Genomic DNA, 21,944 nt, shown 5'->3' with positions numbered 1-21,944 from the left:
ACAAATTGTCCTTGTCCTCAAAGTACCAGTATCCAGTGTCCTTTCTTGGCACTAAGCACTGACTTTCCTGCATGTTTTAAAAAATTAAAATATACCAATAGTGTCCCTTTCTTTGAGACAGGAGAATCCAGGCCTTATGATTAAATCCTGTAAGTTTACTGACAAAAGTAAAAATTCGAGATAGGGAGAAGGGAACACACACACACACGAAAATTTGAACTGGGAGTTACTGAAAATGAAGGCAAAGAATTCTAACAATATTAAAAATATTGTTTGCAACTGGCTCTGCCTGAAAGGGATAAAAAACAATTAAAATGTGCTTAAACATGAAAAAGTAATTAATGTAGGAGAAAAATACTTGGTACTGTCACTACAGACTTTTAATGTACAATCAAAATTCAATCAATTCTGAGTCCCACAGCTGTACCCTTTGTGAAACACAGAGGCAAAAAACATATAGGGACATGGTATTTAGAGCAGTATTTATGCAGAAGCAAAAGCAACCGGAATATTTCTTCAGTTAGTTTTCAAAGATGAGTATTTATTCTTAAATGGTTGCCTTTGGAAAATGTACAGCTCCCTACAGGCTCAGAGGTTTCAAAGAACACTTTGACTTACTTCGAATGCACAATCACATTTAATCAATTATTGAAAGGGGTGCATTCAGTACACCTAAACATGTGCACTCTTTGTGTATGCAAATTGGTGATCCAATAGTTAGGTAAATGTCAAATTACCTCCATCTGTTTGTGGTTATTTTCTCTTGGGCCCCATATAACTAGAACCACATGACTTTCTAACATTCATGAGGCAAAAGCTGCACATGAAATTTTAAAATTTTGAATCCCATTCTTCGCAGGATCATTATTAACTTTTTTAACCTCCTTAAAACACTCATCTTAGCAGGCAGATGAAATGAGAGCATGGAAAATTAGCTTTCCACCTGATGCGAGAGTTCAGAAGTTGAAGACATTTAACAGAAGGATTCTTAACATTAGTCAAATTACTTATTACATTTCCTGTGATTTTTGTATTGTTTTGAATTTGTTCAGAAGTTTGCTAGTTTAATAAATGAGATAAGAGAACATACAGGAAATAAAGTGTTCTACATTTGTAAGAGAGGACAATTCAGTTGGTTCTTTTAAAATTAAATTCAACCACAGACTGAGTTATGTGTTCATCATAAAGAAAACTGCAGATGGAAGAAAGGAAGGATTGTAAATTGGAGGGAATCTAAAGAAAGAAAAAAAGGAGAAAGAGAGCATTACAAATGATAAGATCCTTTCCATTTCTTTCAATCTTTGCACTAAAAATGATTTCAAATAGACAATATTTAATTTGGCCCCTTAAAACCTCTTATCTGATAGCTTCAATAACGGTAAATCAAGTACCGAAAATACATGGACAATCTAGAATATAAATATATATTGAGTAGAGGTAGACATATTTTTAATCCTTTCTTTTAGATTAAGACTCCTAGAGGCTGAAAACAAAAAAATAAATGAAACAAATATTACCTAATATTGTCTTAGTATCCAAGAATATGAAGTTATAGATGCAGTGATATTTTAAAATGGATTCTCTATCAATTAAATCCTTGTAAGAAGAGAAAGATAAGAAGGATGGTGAGATTGTGTTATAGAAACATCTGATTTTGTAACCATTATCTAATCTTCTGAATCTCATTTTAAACAAAATGGCTTTAAATATTGTCACATTAAACTTTCAATTGATATGCCAAAGGGCTAAATCATGAGCAGTTATTTTTGCAGTCTTTTACTTTAGTTTATTTTTTTATCCATATACCTTGCTGTGTCTATTCCAAGAGCTGTCATAGTCTGGCGGCCACCTCTCTGGACTATTTTCTTTGCTGCAACAAGTACCTCTTCGGTTGAAGAATACTTATTGAGGTTGAACTCATGGGTCACGTTTTCTCCATACTGTACAATTCCAACCTGAAATACCAAGCCACTGTGAGTTATACATCAATACAAATTTCCTGTTCAGATTTCTTCAGTTTAAGCATGTGAATCAGATATAATACATTTTCATGTTTCAGATGAGTTTGCAAACCTATCAGTACACAAATCCTTCTATTTTGACAGTAATAGGCATAGCCATTCTGTGACTGTTCATAGTCCAAAGAACAAAAGTAAACATGCTGTGATGCTGTTACTAAACTTCTCAAATGACTGGTTTATCTAATTCAACAGATTTTACAGAGTGACTCTGATAGGCCTTGGTATGTAAAATATGAAACACACTGATATGGTCTCTGCCTTCATGAAGCTTCTCTTAAGCTAGAGGGAGAGAGAGATTAAAAACGTGATCATTCAAATACATGAACAATTGCAAACTGTTGAAAGGACTGTATTGGAAAATCCCTAATCAGCAAATATAATCTAGAGGCCAGAATGAAAATGGGAGCCCAGGGAAGGCCTCTCAGAAGCTGAGACTGCAAGAGTGGGTGCTAGAATGGCAGAACGTCCGTTCAGAGAAAACTGTATGTGAAGAAGACCAGGATGGGAAAGAGATAGATCTACCCTAAGAACGGAAAAAAAGACAGTGAGCCATGGCCAGGGCTGTGAGGAAAGAAGAGGGCACCATGAGGCTGGAGGAATAAGCAGGTTATGTAGCCTGCAGAGTTACACACTTGGTCAGTGTGCTTTGTCTAGCCTAGCAGAAGCCTCATTTCTCCCAAATCAGCCTTTCCCAACTCCACCTTCTTTCCTTGTTGTCTTCCTTTCCTACCGCCTTCCTCCTTTCATTCCCTTTAGTGCACAGACTATATAATGCAGGCAGCCAACTGCAGAGCCTTCATGAAGTGAAATACAGGAGGGAAAGTGCCCTCAGATTCGATTTCCCTTGCTCCAAATTCTTCCTCTTCCCACTTGCCTCCTGGCCCCAGAAATGGCTATTTCTCCTACCCTTTTTCCACATCCCCTTTTAAAGGTTGATGTGAACCAATAAACTAATCTGCATGAAAAATTGTGGCTGAAGATGACTTTTTGTTTAACCATCCTATCTCAAAATCCAGACTCAGACAATTCTTTGCCCAAAGGAGGGTCTCTTTAATTCAGGAATTCCAGGTGCTTCATTACTTGGGTAGGGGAGGTAATTTGCAATAAGCCTGCCTTCTTTGCAAGGCAATTGCCTACTTTGCCTGTTGGTGAAGTTGCCTCTATTACTTGCTTTAGAGCAAATCCTATTTCTGAGTCTAACCTTATTCTGAAGTAGCAAGAAGGCTCAGTAACTGGTTTCCAGCCTCATCTGCTGATATCACTGACGTCAGAAAGTTTTAGTATTAATTTCATGTCTGATTTATACATACATTTTCACACTGGGTCTTTTGGAAACTAAAAGCATATTCTGATGTTTTTAGAAACAAATAAGAGAAGCCAAAATTTAAAGCAATTTTTATCATCTTTGAGTTACCCTCTAGAGTACACTGGTTATCTTGGAGCAATTATGTCCTTATGCTTAAATAAGAATACTATGATATGTATTTAATGATCTTTTTAAAACTTTTTTCTCTAATTATTTAAATTATAATAACAGAAATATGATCATGTTTTATAAGTGAGGAAACTGAGTTGAAAACACCCCATCCCTATAGTGAAGTGGTGGAAGGGGGTCTAGTCTAAGATGTGTATCCCTTATCCCAGGGTTCTTTCAATCACCCTATTTCCTCTCAGTAAAAAGGCATCTATCTAAAATCCTCCATTCTTTAGTCATCTCTGTTGTGGGAAGTCAGGAACCCTGAATGGAGGGACCTGCTGAAGCTGTGACAGAAGAACATAAATTATGAAGATTTCATGGACATTTATTAGTTCCCCAAATTAATACTTTTGTAATTTCTTATGTCTGTCTTTACTACAATCTCTGAACATAAATTGTGAAAACTTCATGGACATTTATCACTTCCCCAATCAATATTCTTGTGATTTCCTATGCCTGTCTTTACTTTAATCTCTTAATCCCTTCATCTTCGTAAGCTGAGGAGGATGTATGTCACCTCAGGACCCTGTGATGAATGCATTAACTGCACAAATTGTTCATAGAGCATGTGTGTTTGAACAACATGAAATCTGGGCACCTTGAAAAAAGAACAGGATAACAGTGATGTTCAGGGAACAAGGGAGATAACCATTAGGTCTGACTGCCTGGGAGCTGGGTGGAACAGAGTCATATTTCTCTTCTTACAAAGCGAATAGGAGAAATATCACTGAATTCCTTTTCTCAGCAAGGAGCAGCCCTGAGAAAGAGAATGCATTCCTAGGGGGAGGACTCTGAAATGGCCGCTCTGGGAATGTCTGTCTTATACGGTTGTAGATAAGGGATGAAATAAGCCCTGGTCTCCCGTAGCACCCCCAGGCCTATTAGGATGAGGAAATTTCTGTCTAGTAAATTGTAGTCAGACTGGTTGTCTGCTCTCAAACTCTGTCACCTGATAATATGTTATCAATGACAATGCATGCCCAGTGGGACATGAAACTTCATTAGCAATTTTAATTTCACCCTGGTCCTGTGATCTCACTCTGCCTCCATTTACCTTGTGATATTTTATTGCCTTGTGAAGCATGTGATCTCTGTGACCCACACCCTATTCATACGCACCCTCCCTTTTGAAATCCATAATAAAAACTTGCTAGTTTTGTGGCTTGGGGGACATCACGGAACCTGCCGACACGTGATGTCTCCCCTGGACACCCAGCTTTAAAATTTGTCTCTTTTGTACTCTTTCCCTTTATTTCTCAGACCAGCCAACACTTAGGGAAAATAGAAAAGAACCTACGTTGAAATATTTGGGGCTGGTTCCCATGATACACCTCAGCCTGCTAGCTTCTGCTGAGTGCCACTGCCATTTCATGGCTACTAAATGAATTTGACTAACTAGCTAGTTAACTGAGATATGTTAGAGTATATGATGCAACAAACACACAAACACATATATCATATTTTGTAAAAATAATAGAACATATAAATTCCCTCCTAAAGCTGCTTAGTTAGGTATAAGATTCATAAGAAATAACTAGAGAATATATGTAATTGTAAGAAGAGGTTACATTATCAGCTGAATGAACATGCACTCTGCTCAATCCATGTCCAGGTTAGCCTTGTTCTGTGAATTTATCTTTCACCCAATATCCTTTACCACCTATTCTGAGAGAGCTGCTATATTCGGAATAAAGGTGACCAGAAGACCCTTTGGGAACAAGATAGGATCCAGCCAATTAATTACACAAAAATAACAAAGTAGATAAAGACACATCAATGACTCCAATTCAGGATATTTTCTTGATTTTATAATAACATGTGAAGAACATTTTTATTACCCTCTGCATAAATTTAAAATTATTTTTTTCAATGACCCTAAAGCTTTTGATTAGTAATCCTTGGGGACACTGAATAATTATTAAGGGACAGATCCATGGATATACATGTCTTTGTGTATATAAATGTTAAGTGTAAATAAAAGCAAAATGGTTTTGTTACTTGGATAATCATTATGGCTAATTTTAGGTATCAAAGTGAACAAACACTGTTGTGGAAGTTAATTGCTCATCAATTAAGGACATCTCACAGAGTCTGCTTTGTTTTTATTATCCCGTGTTTTTGTCTGATTAAATAGGAGGCTCTACTTTGAAAATTTTCCCTCCTACTCCTGTGGTTTTTCTTGAAAATTTTAGCATCTACTTAATAATCTATCAGTCTAATATCTACTGATAATCTATTGAATACACTAGTATCTATTTCTTTGACCTCCCTAGCATCAGTAATGTTTCCTCTAGCCATCTTCTCCCAAGGTCTTATCCTTGACCTTGTCGTTTGGAAGACCTTGTCAGCAGCTGAATTTCAGTTTTAAATGTCCCTCTTTTTGACCGTTAACTTTGGCTTATTTCACTAATTCCTTGACTACATCGAGACCTCCAACTCCAACTAATTCATTAATACTGCCTTTTTTTGTACTTAGACTAGATTCCATGGTCCAATCACTATAATCATTTATTTGCAAACATTTTACTCCTTTAACCTTTTTTTCCTCCATTGACTCACTTGGCTAACTTCCAACTCTGGTTAAATCCAATTATCTCCTTCTCTGTATATGCTTCTGTGGCTTTGAATGCTGCTTGACACAAGTCGCACAACTTGTAACCTGGTCTCCTTTTAAAGGAATGACCATGAATCTCAAAGGAGGTTGCGTATTTGAGTGCCGCCAAACACTACTACTATTTTTTTACTAGTGAGTGCATGTTGTTCCCATTTATTGGTTTTAATCTAATTGTCATAACGTGCCAACTCCTTGAGAAAAAGTGTTATCTCACTTACATGTGGGGATGAGCTCACATGAGAGGAGTTGAAGGGATGCCAACTTAACAAGACTGCTTTGTGCCACATGTGTGTTAATACTTTACATTTACAACACACTTTACATATCTTAAATAACCTACTATGAACTACTGAATTATCTGGAAAAATTATCTTCACATTAGGAATAGTAAAAAACTCAAAATGTTGATAAGTCAGAAATCAGTACTTTAAATTTTACATCTCTATCATCCACCTATCCACCTCCAATATGTACCTGGCTTCTAAAAGCTTATTCTTTGTAAATCTTAAAATATAAGATGAGTTATAACTGCCTATCCCCTTATCTGCTCTAGATACTTTGCTTCTAACAACTCTACCTGAGACTCTCTTCAGATGACTGCACTTGGGCTACTAGACTGCTTTACCCCAAAGACTGAAAGAACCAGGAGTGTCTGGGAGTCCCCTGCCCTCCCCAGCTCCCCATCACCCTGATCCACAGGTAATGTTGAGTGCAGGAAATGAGAAATCAGCCCCGTGACTCAAGTAGAAACTCTCCTTCCAGATCAAGCTGAGGCCTGGATTCCACTTGAAATTGCACTTTCCTTTTTCCTCTGTTGATACATTGTTTTGCTTCCCTGATTCTTCAACTGCTTTCTGTTGGAAATGCTTCCTCACAAATAAATCACAATCATGTGAACCGTCCTCTCAAGGTTTGCTTCTGGGAGCTGGACCTAAGGCAGCTGTCAACTGTGTCCCTTCATTCCTACTCATGCAGGACAGATGAGCCCCAAAATGGGTCTTAGCCCATAAGGGTTCTTAGTTTTGCTCAGGAAAGAATTCAAGGGTAAGCCGGAGGTGGAAGAAAACACCTTTATCTTGAAGCTGCAGCGTTACAGCTCTGGTGGCATTACAGTTCTGTGACTGCTCCTGCCAGACAGGGCTACCTCACAGGCGGAGAGGCGCAGCTCAGGGCAGTTTTGCAGTTATATTTATACTTAATTCTAATCACATGTACATTAAGAGGTGGTGTATGCAGAACTTTCTAGGGAAGGAGTAATAACTTTTGAGTCCTTGGGTCATTGCCATGGAATGGGACAGTAACTCCTGGTTGTTGCCATGGCACTGGTAAACTAACATGGCACCCTTGTGGGCTTGTTTATGGAAAGCATCTTCTGCCTCATCCCTGTTTTAGCTAGTCCTCAATTTGGTCTGGTGTCAGAGCCCGACTCCAGAGTCAAGTCTTGCCTCCTACCTCATTACCTTAGCTCAGGCCAGACATCATTGCTTTGAAGTTGGACCATGGCAATTGTCAATCTCTTTGCTGCTGATTTCCCTCTCTTCATTTCCACTTTCTTCAAATCCTTCTACATATTCCTGGCAGACTAATTATCCTGAAACTCTGCTTTCATCCTATAACATACTTGTTCAAAAACCTCCAATAACTCTCCATTGCCTGTATCAATGACTTTGAAATATAATTTAAAAGATAGATTTTTATTCTAATATTTTTTAAAATAGATAAAACTTCAAGCTACTACTTGAAATACTAGGTCCATATGTTAACATCCAGTTTTCTCCCCTTGACCTTCAGTCCCTCAATATTCCAATGCTAAATTCTCCATTCACCCTCATCTTCAGGACTCCCCAGCAAGAATTCCACTCCTACCAAATGCTCTTCTTTGTCCCTCCTACTAAGCTAATCCTGTAAGATTTAATTCAATTCCATCCTCTCTGCAAAACTTTTCTTACCTTGTTGCCAAGGTAGCCCATATTGAGCTTCCCCTTCTTGGAACTCTGAAACAAACTTGTCTGTGAGTATTACATTCTTCTCAACTGTTTGAGTGCACACTTTATCTTCCCAAGTACATCCTAACTTTATAGGGACAGGCAGGGGTAAAGAGTATGGACTATGTCATGGCTTTTGATATTCCCTTATCCTTCACTGCTGTTTTGCTTTGCTCACAGTTGACCCTAAGACATTCTTACTAGATGACTGTAGCATTTTGCATAAGCAAATGGAAAACTGAGATAGCAGGGAAATAATGATAAGCAGAAAAAGAGAGATACAACAAAGTCGGGAAATGTGGAAAGAGAGAGCAGTGGAAAAACTCAAGTCTTAGGGAAATGACATTCAATGTAGGTCTCTGGCTGATACCAGGGTGCTTGTTTTCCTAGGAACCAGACAGAGTCAGGTCTGCTGTGAATCTTTCCCAGAAAAGGGTACCATTTATTAAAAGTAATGGCAAAACCGCAATTACTTTGGCACTAGCCTAATATTAATTTTCATTACAGACAAACAGTCAAATCACAAAACAAACAAATGTAATGTTGTGCTGAATATTGGTGAGATTCAATTCAACAGAGATAGTTTCCATCTCACCTTAGCTTATAATTTAAGGCTAATACAACAAGCATAATGTATATGTATGTAGCAGAATCAAATAAGTATGAGAATTAAACAGCAAATTAAAAAGTAAGGCAAGTGATGAACGTTGTGAGGAAGGAAGAGGAGAGAAAATCACAAGCATATTTATTCTCTCCCACTGAAAATCTCAAGGAGGAAGGAGGACTCAGCTTTCTGAATCTGAAAGCCAGCTCAAAAATAGCCAAGAGATGATGAAAGTACTATGGAAGGAAACAAAGTAGCCTCAGCCGGGAAAATACATCAGAAATGATAATTAAAGGAGTTTAAGTCATCCTAGAAATTGAGAGGAGAAAGGAAAAAAAAATAGTAATTGTAATATTTGACTTGAAATAGCCAATTACATTGGAATTATACAAAAGTCAGAGTGGAAGTTGGATAGAGGGCTGGTGACAACAAATAATGGAGGTGGAAATATTTTAGGCATTTTGATGAATGGAAATGGGTATGCAGGGATGACAGCTAAAAGGTGCAAGTGGGTTGAATGTGGACATTCTTTCCCAGAGATTGTAAAGAGCAGTTTATGGTATCAGTAAAAGAGTAGATGAATATAGAAACAACAGTCTCTTATAATATCAAGGGGGATAGGGAGTCACATGCAGAAGGAAAATTCCTTTTCAGAGACAACTGGAAAGGACACATTTACCTCCTGAGGAGATGTGTTTTAAACTTCTTGATTAAGTAGAACAAAATAAATAGATGGGTAGATAATTACAGTCCAAGGCCGAAGAGACCTAAAGGCTGATTCAGGCTATGGCATAAATCAGGTACACAATTGGTTATGGATTTTGTTACATGAACAAGAGGTTTATAATACTTATTAGAACATTCCACTTAAATATGAGATTTACAATCATGTTTTCAGGTAAGTCCCCAAGCAAATATCCACTCACTTTTTTTTCCCCAGGGAATACTAGCATCCCTTTGTATGTTACTAAGTTTGATTTAGAAAAATAATTTTATGGTCAAATAATCTGGGAAAACAATAAGTAAAATAAAGTATATATCTTTATAGCAGACTCCTCCCCATCTCTACCTTTCTCCTATCACTACGAAAACTGTCACAAATTGCAAATGGTGCAAAAGAGTAAGGTTTTCTCTTAGTCCTATCCCCACTTCTTCTATTTAGACTTATAAGCAAATTCTTTCAAAAGTTTCCTTGGAGTCTTTAAAAACAGGTATTGTGGATTACTTATTGGAAGACCTGGTATATTTTATTCTTATTTAAAGTAATATTTTTTCTGAGGATCATATTCAACACCTCAGATTGGGAAACACTGTTCTACAACAGTAAGAGTTACTTAATTGTCAAGATCAACTAATTGTTCTGTGTTTTAAATTCACCTTCATTATATTTATGACCTACCATCATGCATTGTAGCTGTCCCAATATATGATTTTACCTCATTTCTAAGTTGGAAGGTTTTGAGATCAGGAACAAGATTTCAGTGATTTTTTTATTGCTCTTCACAGCTAGCAGAATACCTGATCGACCAGACACTTTATAAATATTCACTCAGTTCTATAAAATTAATTATCCAATGACTTCATTTCTTTTGTGGGTAGAGAAGAAAGCGGGAGAAAAGTGAGTGTGAGAACATGAAAGGAAGGACACTATCAGAAAACACTGAAAGGAGGGCCTTTTGGATTAGTCTCTTACGAAACTGAAAGTCATGTTTAAGACTTTAAGAAAGATCTTAAATGAAAAGAGTGTTTAAGAAAAAGAAGTGTCTAAAGTAGCTATGAATTTCTGCTATGGCTTGAATATGGTTTGTCCCCACCAAAACACCAAAACTCAGGTTGAGGCTTGGTCTCCGATGGAGTGGTGTTGGGAGGTGGTGCGTTTAAGGGGCAAAAAAAGAGTCAAGAGGGACTTTATCACGGGAGTGAGTTCTCACTCTTGTGGGACTGGATTAGTTACTGCAAGAGAGCAGGTTGTTATAAAGCATGGCTGCCTCTTGTGTTTGGTCTTTTTGCACATGGCTGCTTCCTTTCTTGTTTCTCCACCATGTTATGACACAAGCACAAGGCCCTCACAAGAAGCTGAACAGCTGCAGCCACCCTACCTTGGCCCTTCCAGCCTCCAGAATCATGAGCTAAATAATCCACTTTTTTTTTTTTCAAATTATCTAGTCTTGGGCATTTTGTGCAAAGTCAACTAGGATAAGTATATTTAGTCAAAGAGTTATGAAGGAATGGAGTTATTTATTCATTAATAATCATATTATTATCTTCTATATCTATCTTGTTAAATCAGGGTTACATCAGCACCTAAATTTTAATGCCCAGCATAAGCTAAGTTTCTGGGATTTAATTCAATAACAATATTACAAAGTCAATGGTTTCTTTAGGGAAGTAATGACAAGGTGAAACAATGAGGTTTTTTTTTGTGTTTCTGTAAGATGCACAATTGCTTAATATGAAAAGAGCTCAGGCTTTATGTCTGGCCAATGTATATTTTCTTTTATCAGACTATGTTACAAAGCCCTACCCTACAACATGCTTCCAGTGTGACTAAGTCAGGGTATGAATGTAGTAATTATACAGGCTACAATCCCAGTTAACTGTTAGCAAAAATCATTCTGAAGCTACATTGGCAGAGGCCAAGTTTAACATTTTGTCATTATAAAGAGGGATATAAATGGGACTGATTTACAGGTAGACGATCATTTCCTAAGGAAACAAGTTTTCAGAAACATTATAAAGTTGATAAATAATTGATACAGGCTCTAGAAAAAGGGTGTCCTTATCTGGCCTCTTGCTTCATGGAAGGTGCTACAATGAAAGTGACCTAGGCTCAAAAATGCAAAGATAGGAGAGGTTAAGACAAAGTTAATTCACTGTGTTTGTGGAGAAGGGAGAGGGCTACAGGAGAAATGAGGGCTAAGGGGAATGGGGCTAGATGGGTAAACACCTGCAAAGAAAAGACTGAAATACAATGTAAAGGGTTGTCCAGGGAAATCCCTCACAAGCAAGTACCTTCCAGCTCAGTGGATCAATCAGACTTCATGAAGCAGAGTAAGGGAAAGATGTCACTAAAACAATGATTTTAAACATGAGAAGGTAAAAATTCAAAAACTCCCATTTTTTTCAACATAAAAAAGGCTCACGTCATGTGCTAGTGTATTTATGTATTCTAAAACCCTAGACTATCTTCCATAAATGAAAAGATTAAGTCACAATTCTGTCGTCATGGAATTCATAGTCTACTGGGAGAGACAGACCCAAAAAACAAAGAGCAAGGCTACAGAGTGATAAGAGCAGTAAGGAAATATGCTCTCACGGTTGCAGATGCTATGGTAACATAGGAGGTGAAGGCATTTTTCTCAAGAGCAGTGGGTAGGATAATCATCGAAAATTACAGAGAAAGTGACACTTGAAGTGAGATCTCCTAGCATACAGTGCTTGAGACGGAGCAGGGAATCTCAGGAAAAGCAAATAAAAAGAGCACAACACTTCATGACCAAGGAAGGCAAGAGCCCAGGAATGGCTGAAGGGTAAGCTACTCAGGAGGCTGACGCAGGAGAATAGCTTGAACCTGGGAGGCAGGGGTTGCAGTGAGCCGAGATCATGAGCAAAACTCCATCTCCAAAAAAAAAAAAAAAAGAACTGAGATGGGTATAAGGGGAAGCAGGATGCATGAAAAGTGGCTGGGCCAGGTGGTCAGATGTCAGTTAGTGCACTAGAGAGCTTGGATATTATTTAGCAGGCAACAAAAGGAGTTGTTTGTTTGTTTGTTTGTCATTAGGAAAATATTCTGAACTTACTTTGGAATGATTATTCTAGTGCCTGATGGCTGGAGGGGTGGGAGAATGGAGACTAGAGGCTAGTGAGAGAGAAGATTCACCCTATTCCCTACACCACATTTGGAAACTGTAGCCAGACTGACAAAGGTATGGCTGCCTGGCTCCCTCAGGCTTCTTTTCAGACCTGAAAACAATGAATCAGGCCCCAGATTTAAGGCTTCTAGGCAAATGGCCATAAAATCAGCAGTAAAAAGAAAGATAAATAATATTCCTAAAATTTAATTAATTTTTCTCTTTCATTTTGCCTGGTTTAATGTTATGCTACACTTTTGATGTGAACAATCTAGACATTGTTCCATTAGTATATTTCACTTTTATATCAAGCTTCACAATTTACTGGTTTTATTTAAGGTAATGCACTCGTATTTGACATATTTATATTATCTTCATTTATTATTAAAAGCAATGTTATGTTTAGATATTGAGGATCAATAAGGCTTCCATAATGTTTTACCATCATATCTTTTATGGCAAGCTCAGAGTGTTTCAGGTTTGTTTTTATAGGTGTTTTTTAAAAGGCAATTTTATGGCCTTTACTCTGTCTTGGGTAAAAAAATTGGGTGACAAAAATTCCTTGACTATGCTTGCAAAAGTCTTAATTGGGCCACACAGAAACATAGAATGGATTTTGAGTAACTATTTAGAGTGAATGTATTTCCCTAATGCATAATGAATTGTCACATGGAAAACTTAATATAAGTTTCCTTCCTTCCTTCCTTCCTGCCTTCCTTCCTTCCTGCCTTCCTGCCTTCCTGCCTTCCTGCCTTTCTGCCTTCCTCCCTCCCTCCCTTCCTTCCCCCTTTCCTTTTCTTTTTTCTATTTTTGTTTTTTGGAGGTAACAGTTACTTTGAGAAATGTTCCATATCTTTGACGCTGCCTTTTATTGCTTGCAATTACTAAATGACAAATCTATGACTGCAGAGAATAGGAATCATATTCAATCTATATCTATTGTACCAAATGTGTAACTAATCAATACAGCAAACAAAAATACAGGAGGTGTAATTAGAATACAACCTTTATTTGTGGCCCACCAGCCCTTCAAAATTTATTCAAAGTGAAGTATTTTCCTATCCCTAGATGGAAAGATAAATATCTTAAGATTTTTTTTAATTCTTAGTTTTAAAATGTCTGTTAATTTACAAAGTTATATATTTTAATTTAGCCTGTACCAAAAGAAACTGCTGTATTTGTAGGCTGGAAAGAAAAGATCAAATAGCAATGCTTTCATGTGATTCTGTCTAAAAACCAACAAGGCAAAACATCAAAGCACATTTGTAGTTAAATCTTCTCTCCTACTTCTACTAAGGGCTTACATGAGGTGAGAAGCCTGTAGTTGAGAAAGATGCACAACTGACTTTTATTTGTTTTCCTACTTGTTTTCACTTAGATTGCTAACTGTGATTTCTGACCTTCCAGGGACAGAGGTAGGGAAGATAAATAAGGATAGAGAAATTATTACTGCATTGGTATTATCCTAAGATAAATCAGGTCCTAATAGGTATGTACAACTTTTTCAAGGGTTCTTTGGAGAATTCCCTTCACTGAGATGTCTCACCTACACCCCTGCCCTGAGTGAATGCATCCCACTGACTCAGTCCCTAAGAATTACAGAGATCTTGTGCGTTCTCTGCAGAGGCAGCCACTCACTTCCAGTAATCCCTATGGACAGGCCCTGACATGACCTCACGCTGGCTCTTCCTTTTGAGTACCCATGCCAATCCTGGGAAAACACATGCATTCTAACAATCTCTGGGGATCCAGGTTGACTCCAGTGCAGTGACCTCTGCTCTGACTTCCCTGTCAGCAGCTAGACATAACAGCTGCTGTCATGCTCTGACAATTCAGGCAGGAGTTAGGCATTAGTCAATCAACTACGTGTCCAAACTCCAGTATACACATACCAAGATGTGTATGACCCCACTGAAGTCTTTCTGAGTAGGCTCTTTCTACAGAGAAATCTTCTCTACAAATCTTATCAACTACATTAATAGTCTTTTAGAAATTTGGTATGGATGAGGAGTCTAAAAGTTCTCTGTCTGGCTCTTAGCTTTCTATCTTTTGTACCTTCCTCTGGGTAATCTTTCTCATGATTCATTTTTATATCTGTTCCTTTCAGAAATGGAGATAGAAAGAATACATAAAGAGGAGAATAAATTCCAGAAGCTAGTTTTGCCAATCATAGGGTGAAACTGAATGCTTTCATTAAAAGAAACAAATAAAACTTTCTTTCATTAAAAGAAACAAATAAAAACAAACAAAAAAAATCAAACAGATTTAAATTATATTAGCAACAAATCAAGAAAAAGAATTGGTTGTCAAGCAAACAAACTGTTTTTGGAAAGAATTACTGTAAGACTACATGAAAAGATAAGCATGCTTTTCAGCACATATTTTCTTTGAAGAGAAAATGTCTTTCCAAATTTTCTATGACTAGATTTCTTTTCTGAATCCACTGAACGATGATCAAACTTTAAAAAGAATTTACATGCATTATACTTAAAATTCTATTAAATGTGGTTTAGCAAAAGCAATGGCTTGGTAAATATGTCCTTTCCAATCCCTTTATTTTAGAGAATTATTTATGAAATTAGTCACTGGTATAACATAAGCCAAAATACAAAAGACTGAATACTAGAGAATCAAGTATAAAGTAATATACTTAAAATAATTTTAAAAATACCAGTTATAGAAAAAAGACTTATTAAATGTCCAATAATCAGAGAAAAATCCAAAACTGGACTCATTATGATACAAACATTTATTCAACAAGTGCTCGTTCAGGGCTTACTATGCTACAGTAAACCACTGGGCTGGCCACTGATGAAGATAGGAAGATGATGCAGCCTTTGCTCTTGAGGTCCCTATTATCTACAGTATGCAGCAAACACAGATAGACAGACAGACACATACACACACCCACCAATATAATAATTATGCCTTAGTCCAGTGTTTCTCAAACTTTAATCTGTTTAATAATCATATGGGACCAGGCATAGTGGCTCAAACCTGTAATCCCAGCACTTTGGGAGGCTGAGGCAGGCTGATCATGAGGTCAGGAGTTCAAGACCAGCTTGGCCAACATGGCGAAACCCTGTCTCTACTAAAAATACAAAAATTAGCTGGGCATGGTGGCATATGCCTGTAATCCCAGCTACTGGGAAGGTTGAGGCACGAGAATCGCTTGAACCCGGGAGGTGGAGACTGCAGTGAGCCAAGATCGCACCATTGCACTCCAGCCTGGGAGGCAAGAGAATCTCCGTGTCAAAAAAAAAAACAAACAAAAAAGAATCATATAGGTTGCTTATGTATAATGCAGGTTCTATAGCCACACCCTCAGAGATTCTGATTTTGAAAATTTGGGGTATAGTTCAAGCATCCCAGTGATTCGGAAGCAGAAATTCCATGAGCCATAATTGGAGAAACATTGCATTAGACAGAAGCACCATTAAGGCAGCAGCGTTGTCTGTCTTATTCCCCACTATTATCCAAGCTATAGCATAGAGCTTGGAACATAGTAAGCCCTTAGTATATACATCTGAATAAATGAATGAATGTATATGGTTAAGCTCCACAATCAACGATGCAAGCAAGATGTGACATAAAAAAAAAAAAAAAACAGAAATATAATCAGCTTCTCTCTTTAAAAAGCAGGTTTCCTTGGATGAAGTCAGAAGATACTATAAACGACACTGTGCAGAGTGTTTCATTCAGAAATATTCTTCTCTGTGGAATGAGGTTCTGAATCTGAGTAAATGTAACTGAACTCTTCTGTCTCAGGGTAAGTTCATTTTCCTCCCATTCAGTGGTAGCATCAGGACCCCAAGGACGCTCCAGCATGTGTCTGAATAGAGCCATTGTTCCCTCCAGGGAAGACATTTGACTTCATGTTGCCCACCCTGGCAGGCTAGAATTCCTCTGGTGGACAAGAAGAATAGCTCCTCTTTTAGGACTCTCAACACAGAAATGTAAATTAATTATAGTTCTAACTGAAAAACATCAAAATTGTAGAAGAATAGGTTGAGCATATAAGCAATTGACTGTTATTTATTTCTTTACAAGATGGAGTCACTGGCATAGATCTTCACAGAAGCTGTGATTATTAGTCTGAAAGAACTATATGGATTTTCTTTCTAAAGTTGTGGACCGACTTCAAACATGTCACAGCTGCACTGATTTTCACAAATAGCTACGGATAGATTAATGTTTAGAGTAATATACATAAGTGAATTTAAAGGTAAAATAAAATATTTAGATGGCTATATAATAAATTTTTTTAAATATTTCAAGAATATTATTAGCTTTGGAAGGAAAAAACTGGATAAGAAGATCAAACGGGATGGACAAAACAAGAAGAAGGAAAGAAAGCACATCACGGGCAAAAGTGGAGAAAGCGGGAACACAAGCCATTTCATTTCAGGTATGTTAGCGCGGGAGCGAAGCATTGCCAAGCTTAGCATTGTTTCAGCCAAGAGGCTGCCTGAGGAAGGATGACGACAGTCATCCTCTTGAGATGGAAAGGGATTGAAATCTGCTATTTAGGGGCATTAGATGGTACGGGCTCTGAAGCTTCTCTAGAAGTAGAGCTCTCAGAAAGATAAACAACAACAACAATAACAAATTCAACTACAATTAGAGAACTGTGTTCTCTGATCTGCCATCAGCGAGCAGGAAGACCTTAAACAAGTCAGTTAGCCTCCATGTCACCTTCATAAATTGAGGTTTGGGGTCAAATGACCTTTAAGGTTCTTTCCAGCTTTAATTTTATGACTCTATGCTATCCTATTGGCCAAGGAGAGATGGGATAGAGGAAGGGAGGAAAGGAGGAAGGAAGAGTGGTCCTCAGAACGGAAAAAAGGAGGTCCATGCAGAACAGGTGCCGGAAGGAAGAGCAAGTCACATCCTGGAGTGGGTCTGTTAAGATGCAGACTGCCCTGAACCCTGTACAAGAAGGGATAAAAGGTCCCCTATCATCCACTAGTAATTTCACTTGAGAAAGTCTATTGCAAATAAGTCACTTCTACGGAAAATTACATTTTGTGGTATATAAAAGCCCATTTCATTTTTAATGATTTTACCCCGATTTCAAGAAGTTTTCTATTGTCCAGTAGGATGTATATAACCTTACCCTTCCACTTGCTCTCTACAGAGACCTATTTAGTCTTGGAATGCAGTAATACATTTCACTATGAGGTCTGAGTTCAACTTTGAAATTTTCAACCACCATCCTTTTAGAAAATTATACATACATATATATTAAAATATAAAGAGAGACATAAATATACACAGACACATGAAGACACATGTATGTATATACATGTGCATGTATTATGTTCCAAATTTAATGTAGGTGTGGCAAACATTAACGCACTCAGACCGCTTTTTCAGTGCCTCAGAAACTTCTTCCAAAGTAAAGCCCTCAGGAAAAAAAAAAAAAAAAAAAGATGATCACTGTACTGATTGCAGTTCTACAATTTTAAAGTCTCCTATGCTCTCCACAGCTTTCAAACCACACAAGAACCTTTTTAGGCTCTGATTCTAGGGCTAATTCCTGACCTGAGGCATCGATTTAATTTTGACATTTTATTTGCCTGTTATCCATTATGTCTGCTCTGTATTTTAATATATATATGCCCATATAAGTTTAATAAACATTAAATCAGTCAAATGTATTTAATTAAATGCAATTAAACTCAGTATCTAAAGTGGAAAAGCTATGTGAGACGTTCCACTTCATTTAGTGGTGGCAATAAAGGAGATGTGTTTAGAAATAGATATTAATTGGGGGAATAAAGGAACAACTATTTGATTTTATGGAGAGATAGCCAGGGGCATTTGCTTTTAACTTAGGGAAAAGAAATTATTAATAGAGAGGACAACATACTTTAAGTAGTATCCTCTGGTCAGTTACTAACTTATTTATGTAATATGAGAAGAGAGATTATAATGTGATGGGTTCTTTGGGATGTCAGATTGGTTTCTACAAACTCTGACACCCTGCTCTGGTATTACCAAAAGTAGCTATATCCATTTTAAGTAAGAACTAAATTATGAGTTTATAGAAATCTATAGGAGTTATTTTCCAAGTGCATTACAAATGGCAGCTTTCCTAATATTTTTTGTTTAGAAAATAACACAGCCTAGATTGGGCACAGTGGCTCACGCCTTTAATACCAACACTTTGAGAGGCAGACATAGGTTGATCAACCAGAGGCTAGGAGTTTGAAACCAGCCTGGCCAACATGATGAAACCCCATCTCTATTACAAAAATAAAAAATTAGCCAGGTGTGGTGGCACATGCCTGTTAACTCCAGCTTCTTGAGAGGCTGAGGAATATGAATTGCTTGAGTGTGGGAGGTGAAGGTTGAAGTGAGCCGAGACTGCACCACTGCACTCAAGCCTGGACAACAGAGTGAGACTCTGTCTTAAAAGAGAAAAATAGAAAATAACACAGTTTAAAGTAATGTCCTTTTTATCAGAAATAAGAACAGGGAAATGGATATAAAATTCATTCTCAACTTTAGTTGATTAATTTGCTTTCAGAATAATTAGTTTTGTTAAAAATTTTTGCATTTTTATCTTTAGAACAACAGAAATCAAAACACAAAGTCACATACCTGTGTCTGTTTAGGACCAATATCCATTCTTTCAAGAAGATCATTTAAAAAAGCTGTAACACTGTCCCATGGGTAAATACTGTTGGAACCATCTAACACTATGACTATGTCCAGTTGAGTGCTGCATTCTGCAATAAAAGGAGTCAATTGTGCAAATCTGAAATCTACTTTTTTCAGAGGCATATGAAGTGCTTTCATGGATGAAGGAAATTCATTTTAAAAGATGAACTGATGTTCTACAAAGTAGATACACTGCGTTAGCAATAAAAAAGAGTTTTAGAAAAAGTAAAGGTGATAAAAATATTAATTGCTTTCAATAACAATTGGTGTGGGGTCTGTATCAAGTAAAATTAATACCTACTGAGTTTTAATTAATATTGCATGAGAGTTATCTTTGCAAATTTTCTCAATGTGAATTTTATATAACAGTTTTTATAAAACAGTTTTTGTACATATCTCAAATTAAGTTACTTCTTTCCTCAAAGAGACTCACTCTTTAAATATAAGCAGCATGAGAGCTTCATCTATGAAGTTTAAAAATGACTTTGTAAAGTTATTTACACTAATATCAATTGCAAAAATAGCAGTCAGATTTTGTTATATACTGGTAAAGCAAACATTTACCTAAATTGGCAATGCTGGTAGCTAAGAAAATACTTTAAGCTTTTTGGTATGCTCCTTTGTATACATATGTGTCATTCATTGCTTAGGCTTTTCAAACGTGCAAGAACATTGCATAAAATCTGTACCTCTTACAGGGGCAATGGAATTCACGACTTGAAATGTGGGGCTGACGTCAGAACAGATTCCAGTTGTGTAATGCAAATGTCCACATCTATAGGCATATAAGGGCCCACATGCCTTTAAAAAATTATTTTAAAATTAGAAATCATTAGACTGAAAATTATATAACAGATCTTACAAAGACTTAAAATGATAGCATATCTGTTGTCAATAAATATCATTATTCTTTCAGTTCTTACCAAAAATCCTCCATTTGGGTTGGTGACTAAAGTTGATCCAAATGTCATGTTCTCTTTTACTTCTGTGACATTGGGAATTGATGTATTAACTAAAAATAGAACAAAATTTTATGAGGGAGAAAAAGTTTCACAAAGTGAAATTAAGCATCTCTCGTTAAGACATTCTATTTGTTTTGTTCATATCATAGCACATTCTTCTTTTGGTTCAACTAACTAGGCTTCCAAGTATTCTTAAGGAATATAACGAACAAGCTAAAGCTGAAGATTTGGCCCATGTCCCAGAAACTATTTCAGATAGTTTTGCTGAACTGTGAAAGAATGCAGAACTAGCAGGGCAATGAGAATGTGGGATTGATTTTCGCACGTTCTTGCTAATTAAAACAAAGTTTTAAGTCTCATAACACTGTAGATATAAGGTAATCTCATAACTTTGTTATAAAAGACCAGTGATGAAACATGATTTTTGGTAAGAAAAGGGGAAATGGGTAGAAGATCAGAAAAGAAAACTCAAACACCAGTTTTTTGACCATGACTTACAAAATCATGAGGACATCCATTGGGTGACAAAGGAAGCTAGAGGAATATTAGAGCAGTGTCCAGGAAGTTTCAATAAAGGAAACCCAGTAAAGAGACTACATTTGACATTCTGAAGGGAATATTGGGTTCTGAAGCATGAAGCATGCCAGCCTGACAATATTGGTAAGAAGTTCCACTTTCTCACACTAAAAAGAAAAAAAAGACTGGACAGGAAAAAAAGAGAACTTCTAAATCTTCTTAGTAGAGTGGAATATTAAAAAGAGGCAAAATTCAGGTTGAGAAAGATTTGTCTCACCGTTTGTTCCAGAAGTTGTTTGCACGTTAAGACTGTATATGGTTTAAAGTGGGGAATGGAAGCAGAGATTCTGGAATGCTCAGTTGGACTTCCTGATCTGAGCAATGGTCTTTGTCCAAGAGTTTAGTCTGGTTTGCTTTGAAAGCACCTGGAGCTGGGTGATTATATGCATTGATCTTGAGTAATCTGTATTAGAGTTTTATATACAAAGCTTGACCCAGGAAAAGCATTCCTGGGACAATTAGGGACTACAGTGGAAAATTCCCTACTGTTCTTGATGTGGCTAAAATCTCTAGGCTAATTTTAAAACTATTCTAATTTCCAGTAAAGAAGGAGTAACTCCTATCAAAACAGCTCCTCTGCAAATCACAACTATAAATTCTCGAAAGAATAAAAAAAAAAAAAATTACATGAAACAATCACCTGAAGGCACTAGAAAGGCGGCAGAAACTGGAGGGGAATCCATACTTGGAAGAAGATACTGGCACTAAATGAGTTTCCTGTTTTTGTGTTTTGTTTTGTTTTTGTCCCCCACCCCTAACCCACCCCCCACCTAGGGAAGGTCCTAGTCAGTGGCTAAAACTCAAATAGAACTCCTAGTCTTACTGTACTGAATAAAAAGAGAACAGAGATTAGGAGCAATGGCAGCAACTGCAAAGTGAGGAGGAGAGTAGTATATCTTGTAAAAACAGCCACAAAACAGCAGTTCTATAATATGCATATGTATTTTATCCAAATAACTAGATGACTTGCATAGTAAATTTACAGAGTATATTTCAAATAGCCCAGCTGAAATAAAAACCTGAATAGAGATTTTAACTACTTATCATTGCAAGAAAGTCAATGTTTTGGCCGGGCGTGGTGGCTCAAGCCTGTAATCCCAGCACTTCGGGAGGCCGAGACGGGCGGATCACGAGGTCAGGAGATCGAGACCATCCTGGCTAACACAGTGAAACCCCGTCTCTACTAAA

General features: G+C 37.1%; 1 protein-coding gene across 1 annotated transcript in view; it reads right to left on the bottom strand.

The window, feature by feature from the left end:
* ITGA1 (integrin, alpha 1) overlaps positions 1–21,944 on the bottom strand; it is a 166,007-nt gene that overhangs the window by 70,840 nt on the left and 73,223 nt on the right. Inside the window, exons 4-7 of the mRNA XM_011939342.1 lie at positions 20,142–20,230; positions 19,908–20,019; positions 19,159–19,286; positions 1,807–1,955 (exon numbers count right to left, since the gene is read on the bottom strand). Coding sequence (XP_011794732.1) covers positions 1,807–1,955; positions 19,159–19,286; positions 19,908–20,019; positions 20,142–20,230 — 478 coding nt within the window. The remainder of the gene's footprint in view (positions 1–1,806; positions 1,956–19,158; positions 19,287–19,907; positions 20,020–20,141; positions 20,231–21,944) is intronic.

The sequence above is a fragment of the Colobus angolensis genome, unplaced genomic scaffold (assembly GCF_000951035.1).
Source record: "Colobus angolensis palliatus isolate OR3802 unplaced genomic scaffold, Cang.pa_1.0 Scaffold180, whole genome shotgun sequence".
Taxonomy (NCBI): Eukaryota; Metazoa; Chordata; class Mammalia; order Primates; family Cercopithecidae; genus Colobus; species Colobus angolensis.
The sequence above is the reverse complement of the archived record's forward strand: the minus strand, read 5'-3'. Positions and strand labels throughout refer to the sequence as shown.